Below are 13,115 nucleotides of genomic sequence, written 5' to 3' on the forward strand. Positions count from 1 at the left end.
AGCAGCGACTAAGCAAGTCTGGATGGCATCAGTGATGGAAGAGAAGAAGAAGCAGAGCACCTGGGTGGCACCAGTGATGGAAGAGAAAAAGAAGCGTAGGCACCTGGGTGGCACTAGTGATAGAAGAGAGGAAGAAGCGGGGATGCCAAATCCCCGTACCAGCTTTAACAGCAATCGAGCAAGTATCATATTAGCAGTAATCGAGCGAGAACAGCTGGTATTGGCGATGGGAAATCTCAGTGCTGTCGCACCAAAAATCTGATGCAACCTCCACCTGCTTCGGATTTTGGCTGAAGGAAGAAGAGGCTCCTTTCTTGCCTTATCGAGGAGAAGAAATGTCTTTAGTCTTTGCCTCCCTTGCCCTAACAGGGCCATTTTGGATCTCGAAGATACCCAAGGCTTCTGAAGAGGGTGTGGTCCCTTCACCCTCATTCTGGCCTCGACCATGTCACCCCCTAAGTCTCAGTCACATTGGTAATGGGGACTTTGGGAACAATTGGAGGGTTAGAAATTTGGAAAGCTTAAAGGGTCTACAAATAAAGGGAATGACCTCCCACTGTGCTTCTTATATGGGAGGTAAGCCTGGTGGCATTTAATCTGTACAAATCTCCAAGAAAAGCTACAAACGAGATAAGTCCCGCTCAATTCCCAAAACAATCTTCAGCCGTTGGATTTGCGTCGCCTTATAAAGGGACCCTAATGAAGGCGCGCCTCGTGTACCGAAACGTCAGGAACGCGACATGGGTAAACTAAAAGAATGTCTCACAACCAGGAGCGTGCCCCTAGCAAACAAAGAGGCTCCGGCACTAATGAAGGGCAAGACTTGGCAAGCCATGACATAGGCCCGATGACACCAAAACCCTCCTCTCCGTCCGAGGAGCCGACCAGTAGGATTTTGAGGGTTGTGGGGGGTATAAAATCGGGAAGCCCATGTCAATGTCTGTACTGGGCCCAAGGCCTGGGCCAAGGAAGGCCCACCCCTTGGCCATGGGAAGGATCCTTCTCGGTCATGGGAAGGACCCTCCTCGGCCATAAATGTAGCCGAGGGCAAAGGGAGCAACTCGATCTTGGTGATGATATTCCGGGTCATTTCACTGAACAGGAAAAGTACTAAAACGACAAAAAACAAGGGAAAGGCTGCCCTTACTGCAATTAAGTACTCTACACCTGACAAAGCCATGTTTTTCAGCTTTTACAACCTCCCCTAACTACTTTGGGTATGGGCTGATGGGACAAGTACCAAACCTATAAAGCTGAATCTACACGTGGACGTTGGGGGGAGGGAAAAAGCTAGTATAAAAGGAGGAAGAAGCAGTCCAGAAAGGGGGGGACCAGGTCCCAGAACCGGAGCCACCCAGGCCGTGTCGAGGAGAAAGTCTTCTTGGATAAGCTCTGTTCACCTCTGTGCGATCATAAGGAACACCATGACTAACGACTGTCCGTCCACCAAGGTCTAGCCTTTTAGCCCACTCTATACAAATTCATTGTATTGGGCCCGTTGGTCCAAGATCCCACCCACCATGTGGCATTGGGCTGAAAAACGAGACCCTACAGAAAATTTATATTTGTAATAAAACCAAATATGCTGGTGTAAGGTCTCATTTTGGATCCAGAGTACGAAAGATAAAAGGATTAAAGTTCAAAGAGCCCAACACAATGAATTTGTAGAGAGTAGGCTTGAAACTAAACTTCAATGAGTTGAACAACAAACAGATTGGGTTAAAGATGGTTAGAAAACCAAAATAAACAGGTTTTACGCAAAGAAAACCTTTCTCGGCAAAGTCTGAGGAGAGTGATTCTTGTATATATTTCTATTAGACTTGATTACAATTACAATTCTTAGTGCCACAGTGTTTTTTCTACAGATTCTTAGACGTGTCTCTTGTAATGGGGTCTTTCTTCCTTATATTTTCTTGTTTTGCTTCATCTCTACCCTCCACGTGTAGGTCAAGTTGCCTGTCTTGATCCTTATCCCATCAGTACCTTCTTGAAGTCTTTAGGGGGTAGCTGTAAGGCTGAATATCACTGTTCAGGTATCACCTTCACATTAATGTGACCAGAAGGTTAGCTACAGAGCATTTAATGTAATGGTAGCAGCTTTCTCTTAGATATTTCTTAACTTCCCTTTGTCCTATTCCCTCCTGATGTTTCTCCTCAGATGATCTTCCCAAACCCTCATGACCAGGATCCTTCCATAACTCACTGATTTGTACTTCTTTGCTAACGTCTACGTGTCCTCGAACTATTAAATATCATCGAATAAGGCCCATGATCCAATATACATTCTTGGACCTTTCATCTCTACAACTGGCAATGATGGTATTAATATCAAGTTAATGTTCAAAAAATTTCTAATTAAAAACCATTGACAATAGCTATTCAAATTTTGAATTATATTTAAATTTCAAATTTTAGCAATCAACGTATTTGATATTAAAGAATAATTGATTTTCTCAATTCACATAAATGAGTATAAAAATAAATATGATATTTTTATAAAAATATCCAACAATACTAGTCTATACTTTTATGTGAATTTGATCTCTAGCCAAATATATTTACATATTTGCTTTCTATTTCTAAACCAAATGGTCCATAATTTCTAAGTTAAAAAGAAACAAGAAAATGGTCATTTTACAATTAATTGCAATTGCGGGTCAGCAATTGGCTGGGCCAGGCCAACCCAGCCAGTTTTGACTCAACATTGGGCCTTTAGGGGGGGCTGTACCAGTGGGCTAGGGCTAAGGGTCTTTTAATGGGCTACCCACGAGTTTTTCATTGGCCTTAAATGGGCTAAAAAAATTTATAAAAAATTGTACTATTGTAGTATGCATCACAAGACATAAATAGCCTAATTGAATTATCAAACCTTGCATGCAACATCCCTTTTACATAGGGATCCTGTCACATTGGGTGGATCTCACAAGGACATTGTTATGAAGTTGCTTATTTCTTTATTTATTATTATCTATACTATTATTTAAGGAGCTTCCTCTATTTGAACCGGATTTTTTGTTGTTGTAAAATAGCCCTACATCCCTAAGTTTAAGTAGAGGCAAAAGTAAATGATAGTCCTGTAAAAATACATATTTAATTTGCACTAAAACATTGCCTACAAAATAAGAACATTCTTTCACTAACTCACTTCTTCAAAACAACTATTTAAAAAGTTCAAAATAAGAGGGTTAGAAATGTAAAATAATTAAATAAATCATTTTAAAAAATCCTAAATTTTAGATAACTAAAAAAAAAAAAAATAAATAAAAGCCACACACTTTCTTCCATCTCCTCCGACTCCTCCACGTATTATAACATTCCCACCATTGAAAAAAAAAACACTTGCCTCAAATCCACGTTCAGATCCTATTAAAAAAGCAAAAGAAAAAAAGACCTCGTTCATTCGGATAACAACTTTTAAAAAAACTAAAGCAGTTATAAAAATCATGTTGCCATTTTTATTTTTAACCCAAGGGGTAAAGGTCTTGCCACTGTTTGACATCAAATATGATGACTACCCAGTAACCACATATAGTGGATGGCACTTTAACAATAACATTTTCTCTTTCAATGTTTGTGCCTTCATGTGTAGGTGAATCTCATTTATAGACTAGATCATGGTGGCCCTTCATATCAAAGGTCAGAATTTTTTTTTTTTTTGTTAAATTATGTTTCTCTTTTTGATCTTACGTTTTCTAACACACCAAATTCTTATCCGCTGAAACTTTTTTTTTTTTTTTTTGGACAGACTTATCCTTTGAACCTTAAAGGCTACAATTCTAATGAAAACTTTTCACTTTATCATACTAGCCTTTGAGCCACGCGTAAAAGCTATTCTATTTTTGTTTTGTAAAAGTTAATAGCTTTCATTCATAATTATTGAAAGTTTCTATATTTTTCAATTACAAAAATATTTAGGGATTTGATGATATTTATACTAAAAAATTATTTCACTCATAGATGCATAAATTTCATCACACCCTAGGTTTTTTTGTAATTGAAAAATGTAACAACTTTGAATAATAATAAATGAAATTGTTGTTATGATTCAAACCTCACATGAAGCGGTTGTTATTTAAGAAATTGTTATAAAAAAAAATTTTCTTTTGTAAAAAAACTATATTTATCATTTGTAAAGTTTTCATTTGTCGTTATTGGAAGTTACTATATTTTTCAACTACAAAAATATTTAGGGGTTTGAAGATATTTATACCAAAAAATTATTTCACTCATAGATGCATAAATTTCATCATACCCTAGGTTTTATTGAAATTGAAAAATGTAGCAACTTTGAATAATAATGAATAAAATTGTTGTTATGATTCAAACCTCACAGGAAATGGTTGTTATCTAAGAAATTGTTGTAAAAAAATTTCTTTTGTAATAGAAGGCACATATATATCATTTGTATAATTCTATGTGAAATTCAATTTACATTTTTTTTATATATAATTATTAATTTACTTCATCAAAAATGTTATGAAGGTAGTTGCTAAATTTTAAATTTAAGCCCTTTTTAACTTTTGTTATGAATGTGTAGTAAGTGGCTAACTTTTAGGATTTAAAAACTAAAATTTAGGATTAAACAAAAATTGATAATTGTTATTAAGCGCATGCTTAGAAGCTCTTCTATTTTTTGAGTAGAAGTTAATAATTTACATCTATTATAATTTGAGATTACTATATTTTTCAATCACAAAAAAATCTAGGGGTGTGATGAAACGCATAATAATTATCACACCACAAACGCATAATATTTATCACACCCCTAGATTTTTTTGTGAATAAAAAATATAGTAATCTCAAATTATAACAGATGAAAATTATTAATTTTTACCCAAAAAAATATAAGTGCCTCTGAATACACACTCACGTGCGTGCTCAGAGTCTAGTGTATATATATAAGGTTTGGATAGGTGACCTAGACTTGAACATATTTTATTTGTGCAGTCATTTCCTGCAAGCTTATATATATTTATGATTTTTCACAAGTCATTTTATGAACTAAGTTAACTCAAACCAAACGTACTATACGGCATTTTAACGATGTAAACATCTATTTGCACGTTCCTTCAAAATTTTGATCTCTAGCTGATGTACTATTTTATTATTATTATTATTATTATTATTATTATTATTATTATTTGGGCATCTAGGTCTATAGGGGCGTAGCCAGGAATAATTACTTGGAGGGGCCAGGTTGTAGTAGAGATATACTAAATATAATTCATAAGTCTATTGAATACAAAATTATCAACTTTCATATATCATCATATTCTTGTACATTAATGAACATGAAAAAATGTCTAGTTCAATGTAGACATACAAAAAAGAACATTCTTTCTCAAAAAAAAAAAAAAAAGAACATTCACATCAAATCATGCCTGGCTATGATTTTTCATGGAATAAATTCATCCTTTATCATCTCTATAGTGAAATTCCCTGCAATTTCCTTCTCTATATAAACTATCATATTATCTGCCAAAAGCTCTTCTTCCATTCTATTGCGAAGTCTTGTTTTTAACAGCTTCATAACAAACTTGGGAGAGAGATATAATAAATTATCATATAAAATTCCTTCTTACATGAATTATAATATAAATACACCTTTAGTTAAGTAATGACCTTTTAGGATAAAAAAAAAAAATTAAATAAACAAATCAATCAAAAGTATAGACAAACAACATAAACAAAATACACAAACTCACGGCCCTCACCCCAATTGCCTTCCATAGATTTTTTTTTTTTTTTCATTTATAATTTACTTACTTTACTACCCAATTACACAATGCAAGCCCCACCCTGCCCCAACTAAAGAGACAAACAACACAAAAGCCAAAAGTCATAGAGCCAGTGGAGTCAGTGGGTCAAGAATAAAGAATACAATAACAATAAACACAAAAAGACATAGTCAAATAAGCATAAATTGCTTTGCTGGCAAAGGGATATTCACATACACATATTTGATATTTCTATTCTGCTATTTAGACTTCAATATTTAGTTCAGTTGTAGAGAAAAAAAAAGAGAAGTGAGATGAGAATGAGATACCTTGAGGAATTGAGATTGAGATGAGGGCTTGAGAGGTGATGAACAAGTCAGCGGGCCAGTGGAGTTTGTGGCGTCATGACAAGCGGATGAGGTCTAAGGAGATTGTTTCTAAGGAGAGGCGTCAGGCGTGACACTATGGAGATGTGAATTGAGAACAGAAGGGAAAAAAAAACAAGACATAGGCGTGAAAATCAGATTGTTTTCTCCTATTTTCTAATGGTGAGGATTAAAATTTGAAGATACCTTTGTTTTGTTTGATTAGGCATTTTAGATTTAGGGTTGGGCTGGGCTGGAAGTGTGTTTAGTTTAAAGGAGAAAAATTTTGTTTTATTAGGAATTTGGGACTAGCTGGTGGGGCTGGCTGTGGGCCAAAGTTCTTCTTTTATTTGAAATTGAATTGGACTAGAACTTTAGAAGAATTGTTGAAATAATTTGGGGGGCCGGATATTTAGTTTTGGAGGGACCCATGTCAATTTTTTATATACTCTAATGGACATTAGAAAAATTGGGAGGGGGGTGGGGGTGCCAAGGAGCCAAGTGGCTCCGCCCCTGTAGGTCTAGCCTCTTTTTACTTTTTGTTTTTTAAATCACGTCTCATCACTTTTTTTAAAAAAAATAAAAATAAAAAACACAATTTCAGTGACTTCGCTGGATTTTAAGTGAAATCGTGTTTTTAACAATATGTAAATACATGATTTCATCACTTAAAATTGTGTTTTTAAACATGATTTTTTTTTTTTTTTACATTTTTAAAAAGGTTATTCTCAAATAGTTTTGAAACAATTTCAATTTAAATAATTATCATTAGAATACTATTATAGTTACAAATTGTGCTTACATAAAAGCTGGTTTTGTCTATGTTTTTTGTACCGGAAATTCTACACTTTTTTCAGTGCAGCAAATTTTAGGGATTGGAAACATCTTGAACTCTAATTTTTTTTTTTTTTTTTTTTTTTTTTTTGAGAATATTCGATTGCTACGTGAGGTGTGCACCAGGAGTCTATGGCAATGGTTTTGTCTGTGTAAGTTGGAAACATCAAACTCACAGTTTTCCTTTTCAGATAAAATCAAAAGAGAATAATCAGCACCATCAGCACCAGTCTCAGGTGTTTAACTAAGACTTATCTAAGGTATGCATAGAATTTAAGGCTAAGGAACAATAAGTCAAGGAGACTGATGACTAATTGGTAGATTTCAAATCCTTATACAGACTTCATTATAAGACGAGAAAAGACAACTATACATTCGAAAGCTAGAGCAAATGCTAATATAGAAAGACAAACTACCCATAAAAACAAAGCCATTTCTGCCACAAATCCCCACTCTACTAACGACTTATCACTTATCACATACTCAGGTATTTACATGGCCCCTCATGCGCACCTAGCCATATAAAAAACCATTCTCTCCCAAATAGATATACATTTTGTTTGTCCAGTGTCCACCAGTGAAGTAAAATCTCTACTCTGTGGCTGCAAAAACTGCTGGCCCTTCCACCTGAAATTCCACCCCAACAAATTGACCAATCAGTACAACATAATGTAATAGTAGTTTGTGGCTGAGTAAATTCCATGGAACTAGACACACTTAAATCCATGCCAAAAAAAATTATGTAAAAATAAAAAAAGCATCACCATTCATATAAAAAATTACTTGCACAAAATACAGCTTAAACCCAGTTCAAACAACACCAGGGAGAAGACCCTAAATTGCCATGGTCTCTCATATGAAGAGACAAAAATATGGAAATTTTGCATATTATATTCTAAACTAAGACTCTGATAATGGATCAATCGACTCCAAAAGTTGAGTCATCAAATTTGTTGGGTGACGTTTGGAAATATATAAGTTCAACCTATGGCTCTAAATAATAAGACAACAAATAGGTGCATTTTACATTTGGTTAAAAAGGAAAGAGAGAAGCAAGAAAACAACACAAGAAACTCATACTTTATCTACAACATACTCCATCTCCAAATGAAAGAAAGTGACTTCATTTTTTAATCTCAGTATCTTAGTCAATACGTTTCTTTTGAAGAATACGTCAATTGTCCATATTTAATTCACACCACAGTTTTGTAACTTTCAAAGACATATCTTACCATGGTTAGAATCATTTCATAACACATCATTTTAATATTCACACTACTCTCTGTTACTAAAAACTTACATTATAGTTTATAGAGACAGATTCCATTTTTTTATTTTATTTTTTTGTGTATAAAAGCGACAGCGTACAAGTGACATAATATTTTATTGAAAATAGATTGTTATGTCCATTCAATAAAATAATAGCACTTGAAATATTTACTAACAACACCCTCCTGCACTATTAAAAAGTCTAGTATGATAATTCTGATGCTATGGTTAGGACATCAAACACAAGAGGAGTCGAGGAGATTCACAGAGAATGATCTGGAACAGAAAACAAACTTGTTTTGTATATAAAAATTTGTCACTACCTTGAATGTTGCACCCCAGATCTCTTCATCAGTAGCAGGAACTGCAGTGATCTTGTTCTTAGGATTCTCATAGCTCATTAGTCCTCCTATTGCTGTTGAGAAGAAACATCCTACAGGATCCAAAGTAGAATTGTCAATAAATTGAATTAAATACTAATGATGGAGCAAATGCCAAATCAAATTGACTGGATTGGATTCAAAAGGATGTACAGAAAATTTTGTTCCAAAAGAAAAAAGAGTAGGAAATTAGTGAGATCATTGGGTGACCATGATAATAATCCTATTTCATTGTATTCCAGCATCCTCAATGTTTATCCCTTATATATAACCTATGACATCTTCTCTATGATTATTACTCGTTACCATCAGGTCAAAACACCAATAGAGTTCTTTTTGGTTTAAACAGGATTCTCGATCCTAGATAATGACAAGAGATTTTACTAGTTAAGCTAATTAGAAGCCACCTCTATATTTATCTTTTTTAAATCATCAATAGTATCATATGTAGTCACAGTTTTTTTAAATACACAAACACACACACACACACAAATATATATATATATATATATATATATATATATATATATTGTTCACCCACCTTGAGGAAAAGAAGCAAGTGACTTGCCACAAGCACCTTTGAGCAAATCTGCATCATCAGCGAAGGCTACATATCCATCAGCAGTGATTCCCCAATACAGAGGAACCTTACCATCTTGGTCCTGTCACAATTAACACCAACCCAATTGATGTTAGAAATTAACCGCATCTATTAACTTTACTAAGGCATTCGGTAGGTGAGCTAACTTACAGAAGCAACAAACAAGTTAGAGGTAGACTTGTCAAAGACTATGAAAGCAAAATTCCCACTAAGGTGGCCAACAACATGGTTGGCAGGGTAAGGTGCACGGTCACGGAGTGCCTTGTAAGCCTCAATGACCAAAACCACCTCATTTGCAGATTTTGCGAGCCCATATTGCTGCCTCAAACTTCCCAAGTTGTCTAGGGCTCCCTCGAACAAGCAGAATATCTCATCCTTCACTGCAAACGACCTGCCATTCCCATCCACAATTGTTAGATTTCCATAGGATTATCATGAAACTCAAAGAAATGAAATAACAAATTTTTTTTGCCAAGTGTAGATAAGGGGATTCGACTAGAAACTAAACCTCTATAAAAGGAACCGGATCCTCACTGTTTCAAGCGTGGAGAGATTAAAGAATCTATTCATAATTAAGATTTTAATTCTTGGATTTGAAAGTAGAGTGATACAATCTTTTGAAATTGAAATTTTAAATGACGTGCCATTTGATACACATTTAGATTTATAATATTTAATTTAAACCATGAAACTAATCCATTTCAAATAGAGGATACCCTAATAAAGGGAATGGAATCCAAACGGTCATATCCACTAGCCCATACGGCCATGTTTATTAATTATTATCACAAGACGCGATGCCCAACATATGAGCCTTGCCAAATACATGTGCCACATGAAGCATGACAAATTGACAATAGGTATTAGTCCCATACATAACATAAACATGATTTCAAGTCATACTTGTGACTTTGTTGAGAGACCAAAGTCCCTGAATAAACATGGTATCCCCGTGATTTGAGGCTGACCAACAGTTACAACATAATATTAGATTGTGACTAACACTCATTTTTTACACCATTCATTGAATATCCTGAGGGCCTGGGATTAGATAGCCTTTTTTTGGGTCCCCCTAACTTGGAAGTCATGTAATCCTTATCCTCAATTCCTCATTCCAAGTCTCCACTACTTTTTCCAGTCCAAGTCCAAAATAGCTTTTATGGCACATGGCCATGGCCATGGCCATCATGTTCCATCCAACTTCATCCTAAATATAAGTCTGTCATTGACCCAAAAAAGAGAACTAAAAATGCTCGCATACAACACAATAGTCAATAGTTTTATTCATTGCTATTTTATGGCAACCAAATATGGACCCACGAATAATTCAAACCTCTATACCCAGCAATGATTTAGAAAGATTGGTTGTGACTTGTAACTTGTAAGTCTATTATGACCATATATATACGATTATTGGTGGAGTGACAGTCAATATGACAAGAGGTAGTTAATTGCATCCACATGCATACGCATATTATATGCATTCCTCTTGTATAAATAATAGATCTCATGTACATTATTATTTGGAAAAAGAAAGTATATGGTCCAAGTGAATCTTTAAAAGGGGAAAAAAAAAATAATTTCTGACCATCAAATTTTATTATATACTTCTTATCCAAAAAAAAAAAAAATTTATTATATACTAAATTATTTTAAGACTTTAATTATTAATAAACATTTAATAGAAATAGTACAAGCAACGTTTCCATTAAAAGAGTAATAAAGAATATGATCTCAGGTAAAGTAATATGGCAAAAAATACATATGTTTAACCCAACTATTTTGTTGAAAATCCTTATTCAACTACAAAATTTTGGAACTATAGTTTCATTGTTGTTGTTGTTGAATTATCAATAAATAAAATATTTTTAAGAATACAAGAAATAACATTTTTCATAGCAATTTTAGTGTATTGACTTGTTAGATTAATGGCACCGCATTTCATGGTAACTGTCCTTTGTCATCATCCAAATTCCAAAACATCAATAAATTTCCTTATATTTCGGCATTAACACTTTTTAAAATTATTTTTTTTAGAAAACTATCTTCTTCTTTTTTTTTTAAGAGAGAAAACTATCTTATTTATTCAAATATTTGGTAACAACCTTAAAATAAATTTTATTTTTAAGATTTTAACGCATTTTGTAGATAACGTATTGCTTCATAAAGTCATTACTATTTTTTGCTTGCTTTTTTTTTTTTTTTTTTTAATCTCTTATCAGACGAGTGACCAGATTCAGCTTATTTCATAAAACAAAAAATGAGTTTCATAAATCATAAACACAACGACAAAGAAGGGTAGAAGACAAAAGAATTCATACGTAAGTCAATGTCATCTCACGTAAACCATCATCCGACCGTCCACGTGTTGGAGATTTAAACCAAAAAAGACAACCTTAATTAACGAGATCTAACCACGTGTTGTAGAATCCAAGTTGTACACTGTACAAACAGAACCTAACATCACCACACGGAAAACCATAACGAAATCTTAACGGCTCATCACTCAAATATGATTGATTTTAATAAAATCATGACCGTCCGATCTCCACACCCAAGACGTATCAAATAATTTTTCCACCATTAAAAAAAAAATTTTGTTTTTCTTTTTTAACCGATTGGTTTGATTTAGTGTTTGAATAGACTTATTTTACTGAAAATTTAAGAACTTAAAAAGGGAAGAGTAAAAAAATATTTTTCGAATCAATGTTTACAAGAAAATTACTGTTTATTTACCTTTTGTACTGTTCATAACTGGGTTAAAAATTAAAAAAAAAAATAGAAAAAAAAAAAGAGACTGAAACGCAGACGCCGATCCAAACCAACCTTTACTTTAAACCCAGTCACTACCGATCTTTGATTAAAGGATTTTTTTTTTTTTCAAAAATTAATTGAATCGAATAATTAGACTTTTGTATTAATCATATTACAATTACAATTACAATTATAGTTAAGCCGTTAAAAAGAAGAAAGAAAATTATTCCACAGATCAGACGGTCAAGATCATTTGATCAGATACTATTTAGTCTATCCAAAATTTTGCGTATTAATTATCGGAAACCAAGCAAAAAGACGTCGCAGTGGAGACACAGTTTGTAACTGTAAGTCTGTAACTGTAACTGTAAGTCTTTTATTTTTGTTAATTTGATATATTTACCTGGGGAGCAAAGGAGACTGGTTGTGGTGTGTGTAGGCCAATTGCACGTGGTCTCCGGCTTGCACGGACACCGTGGATGCATTGGTCTCCACGAACCGTTTCACCAGCGCCCCCGACGTTATCTTCGGCGACGGAGTCCGGCAACCAGCAGCCACCAGCTCCTCCGGCGGCGACACGATCGAGCCACTGAAAACTCCTAGCATCTTCACCGACAACAACAAAAACAAAAAACAAAAACAAAAACAAAAACAGAAACAAAATGAAAATGAAAATGAAAATTCTCTCTCTCTCTTGTTAGAAAAGTGTTCAGAGCTCGAACATGGGATCCGGGACAATACGCTGGGCTGCCATTTATAGCGAAACAGATAAAATGAGTAAGGGTATTTTCGTCTTTTCAACCTTGTGTGTGTGTGGGGTCCTTTTATTAGGGCGATGATTCTCGAGCCTCGGGATAAGGACGAGATGACGTGTTAGGATTCTCGGGCCCACTGGAAACTTTGGATTTTATTTATTTATTTATTTTTTATATATTAGATGAGAATTCTACGTTAGTATAATCTAAACATAATCTAAGTGTATATGTGTATGAAGTTCATCATGGAAACTTGAACCTTAACACTTGTCCTTCACACCATTCAAGCATTTATACTACTTGTGGAGTGATTATCGCACAAAAAATGTGTAATTGTAACTTTGGTCTTTTTTTTAAGAGTAAATGTTACAGGCAAATAATTTGTCACAATTTTATACCATAACTCCCCACGTGATAAGTTATGATTGGTAAAAGTATAT

General features: G+C 34.2%; 1 protein-coding gene across 1 annotated transcript; it reads right to left on the bottom strand.

Annotated features, from left to right (window-relative positions):
• Window positions 1-7,196: 7,196 nt before the first annotated feature.
• LOC115994378 (stem-specific protein TSJT1) lies at window positions 7,197-12,646 on the bottom strand. Its single transcript, XM_031118503.1, has 5 exons — window positions 12,324-12,646; window positions 9,317-9,557; window positions 9,107-9,227; window positions 8,509-8,618; window positions 7,197-7,543 (listed from the first exon to the last, which is right to left on the bottom strand). The coding sequence occupies exons 1-5, from the start codon at window positions 12,524-12,526 to the stop codon at window positions 7,508-7,510; spliced, it is 711 nt and encodes a 236-aa protein (XP_030974363.1). The 5' UTR covers window positions 12,527-12,646; the 3' UTR covers window positions 7,197-7,507.
• Window positions 12,647-13,115: the final 469 nt, after the last annotated feature.

The sequence above is a fragment of the Quercus lobata genome, chromosome 6, assembly GCF_001633185.2.
Source record: "Quercus lobata isolate SW786 chromosome 6, ValleyOak3.0 Primary Assembly, whole genome shotgun sequence".
NCBI lineage: Eukaryota > Viridiplantae > Streptophyta > Magnoliopsida > Fagales > Fagaceae > Quercus > Quercus lobata.